Here is a 21,486-nt window from a genome sequence, read left to right as displayed (position 1 = left end):
CCTGCTCTCAGAATTATTTCGGGGCAGGTCTTTGGCCTGTGTTACGCAGGAGATCAGACTAGATGATCACAGTGCTCCCTTCTGGCCTTGGAATGTCTGAATCTCTGAATTGCTCCCACTACAGCGAGGCTAGGGAATGCTGCCAGTATTTGGCCCGAGCCTGGTCACTCACACCATACCTCCAGCACTGGGAGTTATTTCGTCAGCTAGGGAACCATGCTACCAGTCTGTGAGTTGCTGGCAGAGAAGGGTAGCTCTGGCCATCTCAGTCCCTGTCTCCTGACCCAGCTATTTTTTTAAAATTCGTACAGCTTTTGGCACAACTGCAAAAGTCCCTGCTGCCCCAGTGCATGCAACCTCCTTCTCCCAGCACGGCTCAGAACACTCGCTGTCCTCTCCCAATGATCCCACTACTGTCACCATCTTCAGTCCATCCCACTGGACCCCTGCCTCTCTTTGTATCAGACTTAGCTCCTGTGTGGCACACCAGGCCTGCCATAACCTTCAGCCTCTGGGATCCCGTTCCAAGCCAAACATTCCTAGCTCAGTCACATCAAAGCCAGTTTCCTCCAGGGGAAGGCTGTGCCAGGCTCCGTCCTGAGGGCTTGTTTCCTTCAATTGCAGTGTTCAGCCCTTCACTGCTTTGGCTTTGGCGATGGCGAATAAATGGCAAGAATATTTCTCAGAGGGCAAAGTGTCCTTTCTCTTCTCATGCTCCAGGATGGCAGATCCACTTCACTGCTGGGCAGAGACTGAGGCCCATGCTATCCAAAGTGGCTAGTGGTCCTGGGGGCTTCAGGTTGGGGGCTCCTTTAAAAGGGGTCTGATTTTCAGGGTGCTACATGTTCTGCCCTCTCTTAAAGTCTGGCCCCCTTCGAGGAGTCTCCTGTTGGGCCCCTGTACGCTGAAGACTTTCCACCCCCTAAAAATAATTAAAAACCTCCTATCAAAATGAGACCCTCCCCTGCACGCACTTTTAGGATAAGAACAAACGCATGACAGAGGTCAGGCCCGTCTCCTGGGAGGTGCTCAGATACTGCGGTGATGAGCGTGGGACAAGAATCTGGACAGAACAGAATAGAAACCCCCAGACTCACTAGTAACTTTGGAAAATGTAGGCCCAGCCACGGGCAATTGCAGACTGGGAGTCGGGAGCAGAGGGTTAGAATGGCGTTTACTCAGCAGCCTTACTGGAGCCAGCAGCCAGCAAGGCCCCCTCTAGCCCTGGTTCCTGCCCTGGTTTCCCCAAGCTGGGGCTCAGATGTTCCTCCTGTTTTACCAAGGGTGGGGGGGTGGGGTCAGTGCTAATGAGGCCTATTCAATTAAGGTGGAAGTGGCCTATTCTCAACAGATGACAAGAAGGGATGAATATTAACAGAGGGAAATAAATAATAAAAATAAATTTGTTAGTCTCTAAGGGTCCACAAGGACTCATCATTGTTTTTACAGGCACTTCAGCATTTCTGGCGCTTTTACCCAAAGTCTCAGTCTTCCTATCCAAAAGCAGCACGTAAAGGGATCGGTCTGCCCACCATGGAGATGTCACCACTTACGGAAGTGCGTTTGCCAATTCTGCACGGCAGCTTCTTTTGCAACACGGTGGCTTCCTCCAGCACGGCCTGGAGTGGCAAGTTCAGGTCCCCAGCAAAAAGGGAAAGTGCCTCTGAATACTGGGGTAGCAGACTTTCCGGAAAGGTGGGTCTGGCATTTTGGCCAGAGGCTGGGAGATTTCCCTGTGTGAGCTGAGCTGATTTGCCCTAGCAATTGATTTCCTTTTTCTTTTTCTCCGTTTGTCTCCAGGATACCTTTCCAAGCCAGTGGGTTTGGGGGGAGTGGAGCCTGGGACTCCCATTAAAGCCACAGCTGCTTGACACTCAAGAAGGACATACCACTACCTCCCTGCCCCCAAAGTGCCGGACCTAATAACCTGAACATTGGCTCTGAGAACAGGGTTGATATTAATATCGACTGTGTAGGCTGAATCCACCTGGATGCTATCTGATGGCTGCTGCCGCTGCCCGGATTTAATCGGAAAAGCTCATTGTCTCCTGTCTAAAAATAAGTGATGGCACTTCGGAAGTGGGAGGTGGGAGACAACCCACTCCATTTTTCAAAGGGACAGCCCTGGCCTGTCTAGCTAGCTAGCTGGAGGGTTACAAATGGGAGGAATGTAATATCTAGGCTGGGTCAATCCACCAGCTAGATGTGTCATGGTTTCAAAGCAGGGGCACCTATAAATGAATATCTCATCTATCCTGCCTCGAGGGATCCAGCTTAAGACAGAGAGGCAGAGCCCTGGGATAAAACATCCTCCCCACAAGGGAGCCGAAGTCCCTGGTCCACAGGGAAGTTATCCCAGTGTCAAGGATTTACAGCCATTTCTGTCTCCTAGAGTCAAGCTGGAATGCAGCCATCTCTGGGGTGGAATGTGGCTGCTGTTTAACAGCACTACAGAACAGAGTAGGACTGGAAGTGAAGAAGAAGAGGGGCAAATCCAATTGAAAGTATAAAGGGAGATTTTAGGGAAGCGCATTTTAGTCAAGACACCAGGGCTAACACCTTGTATCTTATTAAAAGTGCCAGGGGCTCTTCAATGAATATAACCGGCCAGGACCTCACTTTTACCTGGGGACTGACAGACAGCACCTCCAGCAGCACAAGAGGAGTCACGCACCGTTTAAAAGTATACGCCCCAATTCCGCTACACACCACTGGGCTATTTGCGTTCATCTTTAATCCGATACAAACTTCCTGTGTAAAATGGATCTGAAGTGGGCGCGCAATTTCTAGAATTTGCACCGCCTGGCCAGCTGGATAACACACCAGCCTTTGAGCTTTGTTCTTGACACCGAGAGCCTCCAGCCAGGACTCTGGGCTCTGCTGTACAAGAGGGGCCTGTGAATTTCAAAGCCTCTCCATTCACTGGACATCAGCTCTTCCTTGCTGGAGAAGGGGAATGTTTATGTAATGCGGCACCCCTGGGCCACCGTCCAGAGCAAGGACTGAACCCTGGATCAGTCCTACAGGCTCTAGTGCCTGGACTAAAAGGGTCCACTCTGGTTAGCGCAGAGGCGGCAGTAGAAACATAATGCTCCATGTGGCCACTAGAGGGGGAGAGAGAGCTGCATTGCGGGTGCATGAGTCACAGAGTCTGTCTACACTGCAATGGAAGACCTGCGGTTGGCCCATGCCAAGTGACTTGGGCTTGCAGGGCTTGGGCTAAGGAACTGTTTCACTGCAGTGTAGACTTCTGGGCTCCTACTGGAGCCTGGGCTCTAGGACCTGCAAGGGGGAGGGTCCCAGAGCTTGGGCTACACGGCATATTAAACATCCCCTTAACCCGAGCCCAAGTCAGCTGGCACGGGCCAGCAGCAGGAGTCTAACTGAATTGTAGACAGACCCACACGGACTTCAGAACTAAATAAAACCCGAAACAACCCCACCTGAGGTGCGCTATCTGGTCTCATGTCACCACCTCCCCGCAGTGTAAATCCACTGGCTGCAGTAGAGTTACTTACTCCTCTTTTACGCCCTCCGATGCGACATCAGGATCAGGCCCTTCTGCCAGCTAGAAGTCAGGGCTTCCATGGTGACCGCTGTTGGGTTTTATAAAGTCCTCTGTGCAACACACTCTCTGGCACTGTCCCCCTCATGGAGTTTAAGGCTGGAAGGGAGCACAGATCATCTGGTCTGATCCCCGGGATATCACAGGTCCACTAGCCCCACCCTGAACCCACGCACACTAAACCCAGCCTCTTCACTCTGGGCAGACCATTCCTGGGTAGGACACATCCCAGCCTGGTCAAGGTTGGCATGCATCTCTGATTTTGTGTCACTTTTCCAGTTCCTCCCAAGCCTCAGAGAAGAATCTGGCCTTGACCACATGCTTTGTGGGCTGGTCTCCTCCCTGCTGGAGAAAGGCGGGTTGAGAGATAAACTGTCAGCACTTGTTAGCACGAAGCAGCTCGGAGGAGAGCCCTGGCGGTGACTGCTGCTAAGAGGTGTGTGAGCGGTGGATGTGGAGACATGGGGTGTGTCAGCCCACCCCTGACCCGCCAGTGACCTAACTGTGAAATCCTCATTCATCATGATTAACACTGAGTGTTGCTCCATCTCCAAAGTGTTCCAGAGCCATTAACTAATTAATTAATGTCCACGTCCAACACCAGCTCCCAGGGCTGCAAATGTGCAGGCATTTTCCAGCTCGGACAAGATCTGAGCGGTATGACAGGAAGGCCTGCAACAGCTTCGGAGCAGAAAGATGGACGGGCAGCTGCCTAATTAGCAATGGGAGATGGAGCTCAGGTTTCCCCCTCTCAACGGGGCTGAAATTGGAGAGCGAGCCGCTAAGCTTTATTAAGCAAACTATTCCATGCGTTTCAGAACAAAGACATGCCGGGCAGCTGCATTAGTGTCTGTGTTCTCGGCAGCGCCTTGTGGGGTGTCAGTGACAAGCACTGGGAGACGGAGGGCAGTTTAATAGAATCATAGAAGATTAGGGTTGGAAGAGACCTCTGGAGGTCATCTAGTCCAACCCCCTGCTCAAAGCAGGACCAATCCCCAACTAAATCATCCCAGCCAGGGCTTTGTCAAGCCAAGCCTTAAAAACCTCTAAGGATGGAGATTCCACCACCTCCATAGGTAACCCATTCCAGTGCTTCACCACCCTCCTAGTGAAATAGGGTTTCCTAATATCCAACCTAGACCTCCCCCACTGCAACTTGAGACCATTGCTCCTTGTTCTGTCACCTGCTACCACTGAGAACAGCCGAGCTCCATCCTTTTTGGAACCCCCCTTCAGGTAGTTGAAGGCTGCTATCAAATCCCCCCTCTCTCTTCTCTTCTGCAGACTAAATAACTCCAGTTCCCTCAGCCTCTCCTCATAAGTCATGTGCCCCAGCCCCTGATAATTTTTGTTCCCTTCGCTGGACTTTCTGTAATTTGTCCACATCTTTCTGTAGTGAGGGGACCAAAACTGGATGCAATACTCCAAGTGAGGTCTTTTCACTGCTGGAAGGGCGAGTGGGAAGTTCTCTGCAAAGAGTTTGGTCCCTTCGCTGTCAGACGTGGCTCTGACGATGCCTCCCCAATATCAGCTCACTTCTCGCGTGCAGGTGCCCAGCCAACGATGGCCTAGGCACTTTTAATCATGATGTAGCATTCGGGAGTCAACACAATTTGTTTTTAGGGGGAAGCAGAAGTCACCCATAAAGGATTGTTCGTCAAAACAGAGAAAGAAATGATGCATCTTCCTCGGGCATTGGGAGACTGGGGTTCCATTCCCAGCCCTGACACTGGTTTGGTAGGTGACCTGGAGCGAGGCACCACCCATTCCTGTGCCTCAGTTTCCCCATTTGAAATCTACTCATGAAAACTGCTGTAGAACAGCTGGCAGTTATTATCAAGGGATGGGCCACACAGCTTAGAGTGAAGGGCAAACACTTGCAGTGAATGGTTCACAAACAGCTTGTAGCGTCTGGCTTTGCAGTAATAACCATCAAAGGGATCCTGTATTGAGGCTGGCTGGACACGGACAGACTCGGGTGCTTTCTAGCTCCCAGCCAGGCTAATGCAGCCTGTGGAATGAATCAAACCAATCAAAACCCAGCCCTAAACCAGAGACTGTACCTGCCTGGAGAATCAAAGTCATTTCCTACCCTGCGATCGAACCTTCTTGGTTAACTCCCCTTCCCCCTTGCACTGTCTAGGATCACACACCTCTGCAATTCCTGATTGCAGGGCATCCCTCATTCCTTGCTAGCAGGGTGGATTCCCACTCCCTCATGCCTGGTGTCTTCACTTATCCCTTTGCAACAGCCGTGTGAAAAGTTAACCAAGTCAGTGATGCCATAAAGTGAGGCTGAGGCCCAAGGGCTTTGCTTCGCTACAGTCCATGTCCTGCCTCTTGACCCGGTGAGCTGCAATGCTACGGAAGAGGACTCAGACTTTAGCCTGGCAGGTACAGCGCCATTTAAGGAGCCTGTTGCAAACCCCTCAGACGATAACAGACCAAAATCGGGGGGGAGGAGTGACACAGACACAACAGCACCATCTCACTTGCTCTCAGTTCCATCTAGATCCCAGGGATCTGCCGCGCTGCCTTTGCACAGCAAGGATTTTCACCAGCCAATCGAAGGCAGACGGACCTGACCGGCGGTGCATGCCAGGGTGACTCCCAGTTGCCTAGGTGGGGCTGCCAAGCTGAAGGCCGGGAGACTTCCTTTCATGGCCCCAGATGCACAACAACTGCCCTGGGCTTTGCAAGTCAGCAGGGGCCCTGGCTGAGAGAGCCCCTGAGAACAAGCAGAGTGAAAGGCCTGCCGGGGCTGCTGCTGTATTACATTTCAGTTGGTCATTCCCTGGCATATTCAAGGGAGGAAGGAGTGCCCAGGAGTGATATATATAGGGTTAAGTGAGCAGAGTGGGGCAGTGGCTCCACTCCTGCTCAGGAGTTTGCTGTTTACCCACTAAGTGCCCTAAAGTCCACATGCATGCTCAGCTTGTCCCCAAAGTTTCCATGCTTCATCAGGGGCCAGGGTAGTTTTAGTGACACAAATTTGAGGCCATTTGGCCAAGGGGTTCCCAAGATACAGTGCCCCTAAATAAAACAGGACAGTAAACGTTTCCGGTCCTTATCAATTATTTTTGCACACACCAGGGCTCAAGCTTGTTCAGTGATTTCCCGTCCCCCTCCCTCCCTCCAACCTGACATCACCCCATGCGGTTTGATCTCACGCACTGCCATTTCAGCAATATTTTACCCATTTTTAAATCAGCTGTATCTAAGCTGGGCCCACAAACTCCAGCAGCCTTAGCCACAGTCCTATGGTTACGGCATGGTGTTAGCTGTGCCTTTCCGAACCAGACCATACGTAGGATTAATGGCTGCCAGGGGTCTGGCTAATAGGGTCCTGAGGTCCAGATCAGTGCATAGATCCAGTCCTGTGTTTCTGGTTAAACCTGTAGCTTAATGCATGGCCCTTGATGTGCTAAGGCCTGGTTTACACTACGAGTTTATGTCGGATTTAGCAGCGTTAAATCTGAATTAACCCTGCACCCGTCCACACAACGAAGCCATTTTTTCGACATAAAGGGCTCTTAAAACCAATTTCTGTACTCCTCCCCAACGAGGGGATTAGCGCTGAAATCGACATCACTGTTTCGAATTAGGGTTAGTGTGGACACAATTCAAAGGTATTGGCCTCCAGGAGCTATCCCACAGTGCACCATTGTGACCACTCTGGACAGCACTCTGAACTCGAATGCACTGGCCAGGTGTACAGGAAAAACCCTGGGAACTTTTGAATCTCATTTCCTGTTTGGCCAGGCGAGCTCATCAGCACAGGTGACCATGCAGAGCTCATCAGCACAGGTGACCATGCAGAGCTCATCAGCACAGGTGACCATGCAGTCCCAGAATCGCAAAAGAGCTCCAGCATGGACCCAATGGGAGGTACTGGATCTGATCGCTGTATGGGGAGAGGAATCCATGCTATCAGAACTATGTTCCGAAAGACGAAATGCCAAAACATTTCAAAAAATCTCTGAGGCCATGAGGGACAGAGGCTACACAGTGCCGCGTGAAACTTAAGGGGCTCAGACAAGCGTACCAGAAAACCAAAGAATCAAACGAACGCTCCGGGACAGAGCCCCAGACATGCCGCTTCTACGCTGAGCTGCATGCAATTCTATGGGGGGCCGCCACCACTACCCCACCCCTGTCCGTGGACTCCGATGATGGGGTACTCTCTGCCATGGCTGAGGATTTTGCAGATGGGGAACATGAGGAGGAGGAGGACGAGCTTGGGGAGAGCAGACAGCACACCGTTCTTCCCGATAGCCAGGATCTTTTTCTCACCCTGACTGAAATACCCTCCCAACCCAACGACGTCAGAGAAGGGATCTCTGGTGAGTGTACCTTTTTAAATATAATACATGTTATAAAAGCAAGCGTTTTTTAATGGTTAAGTAGCCCTGAGGACTTGGGATGCATTCATGGCCAGTACTGCTACTGGAAAAGTCTGTTAACGTGTCTGGGGATGGAGCGGAAATCCTCCAGAGACATCTCCATGAAGCTTTCCTGGAGGTACTCTAAAAGCCTTTGTAGAAGGTTTCTGGGGAGAGCAGCCTTATTCCGTCCTCCATGGTAGGACACTTTACCATGCCATGCTAGTAGCAAGTAATCTGATATCATTGCATGACAAAGCCTGGCAGCATATGGTCCCGGTGTTTGCTGGCATTCAAGCAACATCCGTTCTTTATCTCTTTGTGTTATCCTCAGGAGAGTGATATCATTCAAGGTAACCTGGTTGAAATAGGGAAATTTGATTAAGGGGACATTCAGAGGTGCCCGTTCCTACTGGGCTGTTTGCCTGTGGCTGTAAAGAAATCCTCCCCGCAGTTAGTTATGCGGTGGGAGGGGGGGGCATTGGCGCTGAGCTGTTTGCATTTGGCTAGCAGGGATCTTCCCTGATGCCAGCCATGCGGTGGGGAGAGGGGTAAAGCAATCATCCCAGATAATTGGATGGGGGGAGGGGGTTAGTTTGGTTTCTGCTGCTGCACGTTAACAGGAAAACTGCAGCACTAAATGGCCAACTCAATGGGCTTTGCTTGGTATGGGAGAGGAGGGCGCTGCTGTTATGAAGGTTGCAGAAGCCAAAAGACTATGGCTTACCATGGCTGCCTGCAAGCCAAATTCTGTTGCCCGGCCCTGCATGTGTGATCTCTAACACCAAAGCCGCAGGCACTCAATATAAGATGCAAAATGCGACCTTGTACCAAAATCAAATGTGCTATGTAATGTGATAGTGTTGTTCACCGTGAAAGAGTATAGCCATTGTTCTGTAAAATGTATCTTTTAAAATACTTCACTCCCTTTTTTTTCCTCCAGCAGCTGCAAATGTTTCAAGCCTCCCTCCTCCGTCCCAAAGGCTATCTCAGATAAGGTGGCAAAAAAAACGCACCCGCGATGAAATGGTCTCTGAGCTCAGGCAGTCGTCCGGCATTGACAGAGCTGTGTGGAGGGACACAATCGCAGAGTACAGGATGGTGGCCGATGAACGTGAGAAGAGGTGGAGTCAGGAAGATCAGAGGAGGCATGAGGAAATGCTGGAGCTACTGCGGGATCAAACGGACATGCTCCGGGGTCTGGTGGAGGTTCATGAATGGCAGCAGGATCACAGACTGCCACTGCAGCCCCTGTTTAACTGCCCTCCCTCCTCCCCAGGTTCCATAGCCTCCTCACCCAGACGCCCAAGAACGCGCAGTGGGAGGCTCTGGGCACCCGACCACTCCACCCCAGTGGACAGCCCAAGCAATAGAAGGCTGGCATTCAACAAGTTTTAAAGTGGCATTTTCCTTCCCTCCTACCCTCCTCCCACACCCCACCTGGGCTACCTTGTGAGTTATCTCCCTATTTTTATAATCAATTAATAGAGAATACATGTTTTTTAAATAATTGTGACTTTATTTCCTTTGCAAGCAAGCTGTGATCAAAGGCGGGAGGGCGGGTGGCTTACAGGGAATTAGAGTCAACCAAGGGGGCAGGTTTTCATCAAGAGAAACAAACAGAAGTGTCACACAGTACCCTGGCCAGTCATGAAACTGGTTTTCAAAGCTTCTCTGATGCGCACCGCTTCCTGCTGTGCTCTTCTAACTACCCTGGTGTCTGGCTGCGCGTATTCAGCAGCCAGGCGATTTGCATCAACCACCCATCCTGCCATAAACGTCTCCCCCTTACATTTACCAGAGCTCCTGAAGACGCGAGCATCATGAACCTTTCGCGGCCCTCCCACGTTGATGTTGGTGAAACGTTCCTTGTGATCCACCAGTGCTTGCAGCACCATTGAAAAGTACCCCTTGCGGTTTATGTACTGGCTGCCCTGGTGGTCTGGTCCCAAGATAGGGATATGGGTTCCGTCTATGGCCCCTCCACAGTTAGGGAATCCCATTGCAGCAAAGCCATCCACTATGACCTGCACATTTCCCAGAGTCACTACCTTTGATAGCAGCAGCTCAATGATTGCGTTGGCTACTTGCATCACAGCAGCCCCCACAGTAGATTTGCCCACTCCAAATTGATTCCCGACTGACCGGTAGCTGTCTGGCGTTGCAAGCTTCCACAGGTCTATTGCCACTCTCTTGTGAACTGTGAGGGCTGTTCTCATCTTGGTATTCTTGCGCTTCAGGGCAGGGGAAAGCAAGTCACAAAGTTCCATGAAAGTGACCTTACACATGCGAAAGTTTCGGAGCCACTGGGAATCGTGCAGCACTATGCGGTCCCATCATTCTGTGCTTGTTTCCCAGGCCCAGAATCGGCGTTCCACGGCATGAACCTGCCCCATTAACACCATGATCTCCAAATTGCAGGGGAACGCGGTTTTAGAGAAAAGTGTGTCCATGTCCTCATCACCACGCTGCCGTCACCTCCTCGCCTGGTTTTTCAGGTGCTGGTTCTGCATACACTGCACGATAATGCGCGAAGTGTTTACAATGGTCATAACTGCTGGGGTGAGCTGAACGGGCTCCATGCTGGCAGTGCTACGGCATCTGCTCCTGCTCGGGCAATCCAGGGAAAAGGGCGCGAAACGATTGTCGGCCGTTGCTCTGGCGGAGGGAGGAGTGACTGACAACATGGCTTTCAGGGTTGGCTTAAAGGGAATTAAAATCAACAAAGGGGGTGGCTTTGCGAGAAACAGAATGGCCCCCTCAAGGATAGAACTCAAAACCTCACGAAGAGAACTCAAAACTGGGTTTAGCAGGCCGTTGATTTCACGGAGGGAGGGAGGAGAAAATGAATACAACACAAATCTGGTCTATTTCTTGTTTTGAGCCACTTCATCTATCTTTATACATCTTGCTGGCAGCAGACTGTGCAGCACGACCGCTAGCCATCGTCATCTCCTGGGCTCGGCAGAAGACGGTGCCGTATGACGGCTGGCCATCATCTTCTGCTGGCTGCTGATTAAAAGACAGTGCACTGCCGGTAGGACTCAATCGCCATGAGATGAAACTTAAAAGGGAAATGACCTGGCTGAGTCACTCCCATGTTTGCCAGGGCGCCCCTGACCTCATTGAGGTCAGTTAAAAGAGCACCCAGGACTGGCTACCAGTCATACTGCACTGTCTGCTGCCAAAAGGCAATTTGCTGCTGTGTAGCAATGCAGTACCACATCTGCCAGCACCCAGGAGACGTACGGTGACGGTGAGCTGAGCAGGCTCCATGCTTGCCGTGGTATGGCATCTGCACAGGTAACTCAAGAAAAAAGGCGCAGAACGATTGTCTGCCCTTGCTTTCACGGAAGGAAGGAAAGGAGGCCTGACAATATGTACCCAGAACCACCCGCGACAATGTTTTAGCCCCATCAGGCACTGGGATTTCTATCCAGAATTCCAATGGGCGGTGGAGACTGTGGGAACTGTGGGATAGCCACCCACAGTGCAACGCTCTGGAAGTCGACGGTTGCCTCGGTCCTGTGGACACACTCCGCTGACTACATGCACTTAGAGCATTTGTGTGGGGACACACACAATCGACTGTGTAAAAACGCTTTCTACAAAACCGACTTCTATACATTTGACCTAATTTCGTAGTATAGACAAAGCCTGATCAGCCCTGGTCTACACTAGGACTTTAGGTCGAATTTAGCAGTGTTAAATCGATGTAAACATGCACCCGTCCACACGATGAAGCCCTTTATTTCGACTTAAAGGGCTCTTAAAATCGATTTCCTTACTCCACCCCTGACAAGTGGATTAGCACTTAAATCGGCCTTGCCGGGTCGAATTTGGGGTACTGTGGACACAATTCGACGGTATTGGCCTCCGGGAGTTATCCCAGCTTGCTCCATTGTGACTGCTCTGGACAGCACTCTCAACTCAGATGCACTGGCCAGGTAGACAGGAAAAGAACTGCGAACTTTTTAATCTCATTTCCTGTTTGGCCAGCATGGCAAGCTGCAGGTGACTATGCAGAGCTCATCAGCAGAGGTGACCATGATGGAGTCCCAGAATCGCAAAAGAGCTCCAGCATGGACTGAACGGGAGGTACGGGATCTGATTGCTGTATGGGGAGAGGAATCCGTGCTATCAGAACTCCGTTCCAGTTTTTGAAATGCCAAAACCTTTGTCAAAATCTCCCAGGGCATGAAGGACAGAGGCCATAACAGGGACCCGAAGCAGTGCTGCGTGAAACTTAAGGAGCTGAGGCAAGCCTACCAGAAAACCAGAGAGGCGAATGGCCCCTCCGGGTCAGAGCCCCAAACATGCCTCTTCTATGATGAGCTGCAAGCCATTTTAGGGGGTTCAGCCACCACTACCCCAGCCGTGCTGTTTGACTCCTTCAATGGAGATGGAGGCAACACGGAAGCAGGTTTGGGGGACGAAGAAGATGATGATGATGATGAGGTTGTAGATAGCTCACAGCAAGCAAGCGGAGAAACCGGTTTTCCCGACAGCCAGGAACTGTTTCTCACCCTGGACCTGGAGCCAGTACCCCCGAACCCACCCAAGGCTGCTTCCTGGACCCGGCAGGCGGAGAAGGGACCTCCGGTGAGTGTACCTTTTAAAATACTATACATGGTTTAAAAGCAAGCATGTGAAAGGATTACTTTGCCCTGGCATTCGCGGCTCTCCTGGATGTACTCCCAAAGCCTTTGCAAAAGGTTTCTGGGGAGGGCAGCCTTATTGCGTCCTCCATGATAGGACACTTTACCACTCCAGGCCAGTAACACGTACTCGGGAATCATTGTACAACAAAGCATTGCAGTGTATGTTTGCTGGCGTTCAAACAACATCCGTTCTTTATCTCTCTGTGTTATCCTCAGCAGAGTGAGATATCATTCATGGTCACCTGGTTGAAATAGGGAGCTTTTCTTCAGGGGACACTCAGAGGAGCGCGTTCCTGCTGGGCTGCTTACCTGTGGCTGAACAGAAATGTTCCCCGCTGTTAGCCACGGGGAGGGGGGAGGGTTGAGGGGGTAGCCACGTGGTAGGGGGTGGCAAAATGCGACCTTGTAACGAAAGCACATGTGCTATGTATGTAATGTTAACAGCAAGGTTTACCCTGAAAGAGTGTAGCCACTGTTTTATAAAATGTGTCTTTTTAAATACTGCTGTCCCTTTTTTTTCTCCACCAGCTGCATGTGTTTCAATGATCACAGGATCTTCTCCTTCCCAGAGGCTAGTGAAGATTAGAAAGAAAAAAAAATGCACTCGTGATGAAATGTTCTCCGACCTCATGCTGTCCTCCCACACTGACAGAGCACAGACAAATGCGTGGAGGCAAATACTGTCAGAGTGCAGGAAAGCACAAAATGACCGGGAGGAGAGGTGGCAGGCTGAAGAGAGTAAGTGGAGGGCTGAAGACAGGGCTGAAGCTCAAATGTGGCGGCAGCATGATGAGAGGAGGCAGGATTCAATGCTGAAGCTGCTGGAGAACCAAACCAGTATGCTCCAGTGTATGTTTGAGCTGCAGCAAAGGCAGCTGGAGCACAGACTGCCACTACAGCCCCTGTGTAACCAACCGCCCTCCTCCCCAAGTTCCATAGCCTCCACACCCAGATGCCCAAGAACGCGGTGGGGGGGCCACCGGCCAACCAGCCACTCCGCCACAGAGGATTGCCCAAAAAAAAGAAGGCTGGCATTCAATAAATTTTAAAGTTGTAAACTTTTAAAGTGTTGTGTGGCATTTTCCTTCCCTCCTCCACCACCCCTCCTGGGCTACCTTGGTAGTCATCCCCCTATTTGTGTGATGAATGAATAAAGAATGTATGAATGTGAAGCAACAATGACTTTATTGCCTCTGCAAGCAATGATTAAAGGGAGGAGGGGAGGGTGGTTAGCTTGCAGGGAAGTAGAGTGAACCAAGGGGCGGGGGGTTTCATCAAGGAGAAACAAAGAGAACTTTCACACCGTAGCCTGGCCAGTCATGAAACTGGTTTTCAAAGCTTCTCTGATGTGTACCGTGCCCTCCTGTGCTCTTCTAACCACCCTGGTGTCTGGCTGCGCGTAACCAGCCGCCAGGCGATTTGCCTTAACCTCCCACCCTGCCATAAACGTCTCCCCCTTACTCTCACAGATATTGTGGAGCACACAGCAAGAAGTAATAACAGTGGGAATATTGGTTTCGCTGAGGTCTAAGCGAGTCAGTAAACTGCGCCAGCGCGCCTTTAAACGTCCAAATGCACATTCTACCACCATTCTGCACTTGCTCAGCCTGTAGTTGAACAGCTCCTGACTACTGTCCAGGCTGCCTGTGTACGGCTTCATGAGCCATGGCATTAAGGGGTAGGCTGGGTCCCCAAGGATACATATAGGCATTTCAACGTCCCCAACAGTTATTTTCTGGTCTGGGAATAAAGTCCCTTCCTGCAGCTTTTGAAACAGACCAGAGTTCCTGAAGATGTGAGTGTCATGTACCGTTCCCGGCCATCCCACACTGATGTTGGTGAAACGTCCCTTGTGATCCACCAGAGCTTGCAGCACTATTGAAAAATACCCCTTGCGGTTTATGTACTCGCCGGCTTGGTGCTCCGGTGCCAAGATAGGTATATGGGTTCCGTCTATGGCCCCACCACAGTTAGGGAATCCCATTGCAGCAAAGCCATCCACTATGACCTGCACATTTCCCAGGGTCACTACCCTTGATATCAGCAGATCTTTGATTGCATGGGCTACTTGCATCACAGCAGCCCCCACAGTAGATTTGCCCACTCCAAATTGATTCCCAACTGACCGGTAGCTGTCTGGTGTTGCAAGCTTCCACAGGGCTATTGCCACTCTCTTGTCAACTGTGAGGGCTGCTCTCATCTTGGTATTCATGCGCTTCAGGGCAGGGGAAAGCAAGTCACAAAGTTCCATGAAAGTGCCCCTACGCATGCGAAAGTTTCGCAGCCACTGGGAATCGTCCCAGACCCACAACACTATGCGGTCCCACCAGTCTGTGCTTGTTTCCCGAGCCCAGAATCGGCGTTCCACCGCATGAACCTGCCCCATTAGCACCATGATGCATGCATTGTCAGGGCCCATGCTTTCAGAGAAATCTGTGTCCATGTCCTGATCACTCATGTGATCGCACTGACGTCGCCTCCTCGCCCGGTATCGCTTTTCCAGGTTCTGGTGCTGCATATACTGCTGGATAATGTGTGTGGTGTTTAATGTGCTCCTAATTGTCAAAATGAGCTGAGCGGCCTCTTTGCTTGCCTTGGTATGGCGTTTGCACAGAAAAAAGGCACGGAACGATTGTCTGCTGTTGTTCTGACGCAGGGAGGGGCGACTGACGACATGGCTTACAGGGTTGGCTTCAGGGAGCTAAAATCAACAAAGGGGGTGGCTTTACATCAAGGAGTATTTCAGGCAGGACTTCACAGAGGGTTCCAATAAGAAATGGTGCGCCTAAGTTATTGTTCTTATTGGAACAATGAGGTTAGTCTGGCCTCTGATTGATACATGGCTAGATTTACCTCGCTGCACCTTCTCTGTGAGTGACTGCAGTGTGATCTAGAGGAATGAGGCCCCTAGACAGGGGAGGGGGGGAAAGCAAATGAGTACAAAACAAATCTGGTCTATTTCTTGTTTTGATCCACTCCGTCTATCTTTTACATCTTTGGCTAGTAGCAGACGGTGCAGAAGGACTGCAAGCCATCCACATCTCATGGCTGCTCGGCAGAAGACGGTGCAATACGACTGCTAGCCATCCCCATCTCTTGCCTGCCCGGCAAAAGATGGTACAGTATGACTGCTAGCAATCCGTATTGCCTGCCTGCTCACCATAAGACAGTTCAATAGGACTGACTGCAGGACTAAAGAGAATGACCTGGTCAAGTCACTCCAAACTTAGTCCCTGTGCCCATGTCTGTCCAGGCGCTCCCGGCCGATGCGGCCAGGAGCACCTCGGACATGACGACGACGGCTACCAGTCATATTGCACCGTCTGCTGCCAGAAGGCAATGGGTTGCTGCTACTGTGTAGCAATGCAGTACTGTGTCTGCCAGCACCCAGGAGACATACTGTGATGGTTACCTGAGCGGGCTCCATGCTTGCCGTGGTATGGCGTCTGCACAGGTAACTCAGGAAAAAGGGCGTGAAACGATTGTCTGCCCTTGCTTTCACGGAGGGAGGGAGGGAACGGGGGCCTGACGATATGTACCCAGAACCACCCGCGACAATGTTTTAGCCCCATCAGGCATTGGGATCTCAACCCAGAATTCCAATGGGCAGCGGAGATTGCGGGAACTGAGGGATAGCTACCCACAGTGCAATGCTCCGGAAGTCGACGCTAACCTCAGTACTGTGGAAGCACTCTGCAGAGTTAATGCACTTAATGCATTTAGAGCATTTTCTGTGGGGACACACACACTTGAATATATAAAACCGATTTCTAAAAAACTGACTTCTATAAATTCGACCTGATTTCATAGTGTAGACATACCCTCAGTCTCCTCTCTAGTCACTGTCACTCCAATGAACCTATCGATAAACTGAAAACTGCTCTGGTTCTCACAGCAGCTCCCCTTCCCAGCCTGTTTGTAGCTTAATTTCTGTTATTTTCACAGTCACTGGCTTTTCCCTAGTCCAAAAATCAGTATGTACATAAATGAAGGCAGAATTCTGATTCTAAGGGAAAGGAGCCAGCCCCAAATCCAGGGCAACCTTTCACTGCACAGAAATAAGCTTCCAAGGAGGATTCAGTCACAGTTTATCGAAGGTCTTTTTAGTGTTGCAGCGTTTCAAAGAGAGAGACTCAAAGTGGGCTAGATGCTCAGAGCGGATGTGCTCTGTACAAAGTGCCTGAGGCTGACCCCGCAGGGACTGGGAGGGCATGAATTCATAGGTTTTTAAGGCCAGAAAGGACAGCTGTGATCACCCAGCCTGACGTTCTGCATCACAGGGGCCAGAGAACCACTCGCAGTGATTCCAACATGCGGTCCATAACTTGCAGGTGAACTAACGCGTATGTTTTAGGAGGACATCCAGCTTTGATGTAACGACTTCACATGATGGAGAATCCACCTTGTCCTTAGTTAAGGTGTCTCAACGGTTAATTGTGCTCACTGTTAGGAATTTGGGCCTTGCTTTGAGTCTGGATTTGCCTCGTGTCAGCTTCCAACCACTGGATCTCATTATTCCTTTGTCTGCTAGATTCAGTCTTTCCCTAGACTTGCTGAAAAAAATGCTGGTGATGCATAACTGCCCTATCTCTTCACTCAAGACGAGCCGCTCAGGAGAGGCTTTTAGGGCGCAAACCTTCCAATGGATCTCCGTAACATATGCAGGGACTCTACGCAGGGTTTCTGATTTTCCCATTGGCTTCCCAGATTGTGTTTCTGCACATCCATCTGATAGCAATGGAACAACTACTCTCAGTACTCATTGCACTATTATCTCGTTCGCTGGAGACATGAAATGATGCAGGTGATTAGTTCACACACACACACACAGTTCCCTTGGGCTTTTGAGCAGAGGTGTCTGAATTTTGTATTTCATTATTACTATTATTAGAGCTGGGCAAAAGATTTGCAGCAAAAGGTTTCTTTCCCCCCCCTCCCTTCCCATCAAAACATGTCAATTTTGTGGCTGATAAAACAATTTGGAAATTGCAGTAATTGTATGAAATGTCAACATTTCCTGACAAAATGTCACATGAACAGTTCTGGGTTTTTTAATCACTTGTAGGATAAGGGTGAACTTTTTGCAGCAAATTTTCACATCTCTTTCTGGATTTTTTACTGCCACCTATCACCATAGGATCTGCGCAAAAAGGATACCAATAGCGAAGTCCCTAGTGGATTTCATGGCATCTCTGGCAGTTCTCTCTTTTTGGAGCAAAAACTCTGCTTGGAGGAGGGGTTTAATTTTCTATTTTTTTTTTTAAGTTTAATTGACTCGTATTTCTTTTTAGGTTGATTTCTTTCAGGCTGGGTTGCATGGTTGTGATTGGTCACGTAAATCACTTGACATTGGTTCTGGTTCCCTGATTGGTTGAACTCACTTGGGGGGTCAACAGAGTTAGCAGAAGCCATACTGTCTCATTGGCTTAGGGGACCTGGTTGACTTTTGAGCCACTCGGAGCATCTCTGTTCCACTCTGTTGCCACGTAGGAGGGACTCTGAGTTCTCCCAAGCCCTGCAAAGACTGCCCAGAGCTTGAGCAACACAGAGGCCTGAAGACACTGGAGAACAGTTCATCTATTCTACATAGACAGAGGATGGTAGGAAGCCACCAGCCTTTCCCCAGAGAGGCCCCACTTGGGAGGAACTGATGGGCGGTGCTGAGAGGAAAGTATTTGTGTGGGAAGGGAGCTATGGGGCATAGTGTGATCCATCAGAGGTGAGTACACTGTATGTTAGTTCAGATAACCATCTAAACCAGGGCCCTAGTGAGGGAGATTTAGGTCAGATATTAGGAAAAACTTTCTAACTATATGGATATTTAAGCTCTGGAATTGGCTTCCAAGGGAGGTTTTGAAATCCCGTCTTTGGAGGTTTTAAAGAACTGCTTGGACAAATACCTGGCAAGGATGCTCTAGTTTGCAGTGTTGTTGTAGCCATGTTGGTCCCAGGATATGACAGAGAAAAGGTGGGAGAGGTTGGACCAACTTCTGTTGGTGGAAAGGACTTGCTTCCGAGCTACGCACAGCTCTTCTTCAGGTCTGGGGAAGGAAGCAAAGTGCCTGATGGTCTAGGGATGGGCGAGGTTTACTTGGTCCTGCCTCAGCACAGGGGCTGGACCTGATGACTTCTTGAGGTCCCTTCCAGCCCTGCAGTTCCATGACCCTATGAGGTGCGTTGACATGTACATTTATTATGGTGAGTCTGGTATATTACTGATTATTTTACACACACATTATATACTAGGACAGCTCGAACCCACAGTCGCTAAGGCTGCTCAATTACTTCCGTTCTCATCCCTCTACCCCACTTCGTGAACTGATCATAATTTCTAAAATCATTTGGGATGGAATTCTGCAGAACTGATCTCTGCCCAAGGGTGAGTTGTGCTTGGAAAGAATGATGGCGGAAAGGTTCAGCTATTTTTGTGATCAAAGACAGTGAAAGTATAGAGGACCATTTAAATGCTAACTCGAAACAGGCAATATTTCCCATTATTTTCATAAGCAAGACCATCACAGAATTTCACTACAGAACACTCTGTTCATGCCGTAGTACGGTTGTACAGTTAAAACAACAGAAACTCAGGTCATTCAAGACAGAAGCTTCCAACAGCCTATTAATACTTATGAACAATTATTAGCAACTGTTGGCACTTTTGACTCCTAGTTTTTCTGCTTAAAATGAGTATCTAAAGACTTCTCACTGTTCCTGTTGTACAAGGTGCAGTATAACCTAACACACAGACACACAGCATGCAAACGACCACTGTGCTAAAAGGGATGATCGAACTTGAACCTCTGCATTTGCTGACTGTCATTTGAAGGATGCGGACTTTACTGCCATTAATGCAGCGTTTTGCATAGAGCTGGTCAAACACATTTCTGTCAATACATTTTTTGTCAAGAAAAAGCTGGCATTTTTCAACCCACATGTCCGGTTTTGTGAAAAACGTTCAGATGCTCATCGAAAAACAATTCCCCCTCTTCCCATTTGGCAACGGAAGAATGTTCAGTTTGTAAGTCTTTGGTTTCTCAATGAAACCTGGAACATTTTCATGGGAGAAAAAGAAATGTCATTTCCCGAGCAGCTGAATTTTGCATTTTCTTCGCCTCTGAAAAATGAAAGGCGGCTACCGCTTTATTCAGAGCAATTTTTTTTGGAAAAAAGTATATTTTTTTGAAAAGAATGTTTATTTCAAAACTCAGGTGGGGAGGGCATGACATGTATTTGCCATGCCTGCTTCATCCCAGCCAAGGCAGAGGGGGACTTTCCTCTCCTGCAGTTTAAGGAAACTGGTGAGCAGATGGTTTTACTAGGAAATGAAGCAAGAGAGGTGTGGAGCATCATGCCAGAGGATTTGCTTGGAGGAAAGATGGGCTGACACTCTCTCATTGCCGGCTCACTCTCTATGACACCAGAGTGTGTCCTTTAAGCCCATTTCCTTGCGGGTGCCCAGCTAGCAATACTGAGATTGGGTTTTCTAATCTGCGTGAAAGGAAAGCCAGGCAGAAACTACCTCCATGTAGCTCCTCCACTTCTCTCTGCTTCCAGGCTGGAAGTTCATCTGCTATGTGCACCGATTTCTCTTTTCATGGTGCTTCTATTTATAAACAGAAATATAGCCACTCTCCCCAACCACAGTGTCACGCAGCAGAAGGATTCCCAGCACAGATTTTCACTGTTCCCTTCACTCCCCAATCAAGGGATATGACATCCCAAGGGGACCTTATCTCTGGGGCAGGGGACAGGGCTGACAAACCCAGCAGGAGAACTGGAGTGGCTCTTACCTGAAGGAGGATATGAGGACATGTCCACAGCACCATCCTGGGGCTTTTAATTCCTATCTGTCCCAGCTGTCCCAGGCATGCTTTGAGGGGGAGCCCTTCTGCTGGCTGGGAGCAAGGCGCTGGGCTGTTTTCAGATGCTCTTGTCAAGGAGAAGGAGTTGGGAGGAAGCCAAGGTTTCCCACCCTGGGGAGCAAGGTCTCTGGGAGCAGGCACTGTCCCTCTGCTCTAGCCTGTGTCCTCCTTTTATAATCTTGCTCCGCTCCGGCTCCTGGATTGCCACCTTCCAGCTCCCCTGTTCGGATGGGGCTGGGTTACAGCTCTCTCCTCGCCATCCTCCCACCAGCTTCTCTCCTCCTCCTCCACAGCCCTCCCCCTCGCCTTTCCACTCCCCCGCCCTTTGCAACAGTTACTTCCAACCTGCCCAGCAAAGGGGAGGACCCGATTCTCTGCAGCCGGCTGCCTGGAAGCCCGCCCGAGACAGCGGCTCCCTAAACCCTCGCCAGTCCCGGCTCCTGCCGCAGGAGTTCAGCCGGCGGATGCCAGCAGCGAGGCTGGTGCTGCAGAGGCTTGAGCCCGGCGCATCGGCTGCAGGGGGGAGCCTGAAGCCGGGGGAGGAGGCAGGATCCTGGGTATTTTTAACTCACTCCTGCAGCGTTGCAGGCGCGGAGCCTGTGGGGCGCACGGCGCGGCCGGACATGGCACTGGGCAGCTCTCCAAGGCATGGACCGTGCGCCCCAGGGAGAGGAGCCCGGCTGGAGCGCACCAGGCAGGCTGGGGCGCAGGGCGCACGCCGGAGGAGGGGGGCAGCAGGCTGCTGGGGGGGGGGGGGGGGGCGCTGCAGCGAGCGGGACAAAGGCTGGGGGGTGGGGGGTGGAGCTGTCCCCGGGTGGGGGTGGCTCTCTGCCGCCTGCCACCAGCCAGCGGGGCTGGGATCCACGCCTGTGTCAGCAGCCGCCTCTGGTGTTTCTGGGACGGTACTGCGGCCTGGCGCCTTCCCCCCCTCCTCCGGCGCTGCTGAAGGAGATGAAGCTGGGCAGGGGATTTTAGGACAGTCCCAGCAGCCCAACGCTGTCGGACTCTTCCCCCCC

General features: G+C 50.6%; 1 protein-coding gene across 1 annotated transcript in view; it reads right to left on the bottom strand.

Moving 5' to 3' along the window:
• LOC140903899 (corticotropin-releasing factor receptor 1) overlaps positions 1–21,183 on the bottom strand; it is a 124,457-nt gene extending 103,274 nt beyond the window's left edge. Inside the window, exon 1 of the mRNA XM_073325842.2 lies at positions 20,399–21,183. Within this exon, the coding sequence (XP_073181943.1) occupies positions 20,399–20,434 (36 nt within the window). The 5' untranslated portion in view covers positions 20,435–21,183. The remainder of the gene's footprint in view (positions 1–20,398) is intronic.
• Between the last annotated feature and the right edge of the window lie 303 nt (positions 21,184–21,486).

Source organism: Lepidochelys kempii, chromosome 27 (genome assembly GCF_965140285.1).
Source record: "Lepidochelys kempii isolate rLepKem1 chromosome 27, rLepKem1.hap1, whole genome shotgun sequence".
NCBI classification, from domain to species: Eukaryota; Metazoa; Chordata; order Testudines; family Cheloniidae; genus Lepidochelys; species Lepidochelys kempii.
Note: the sequence above shows the minus strand (reverse complement) of the source record. Positions and strands in the feature narration are given on the sequence as shown.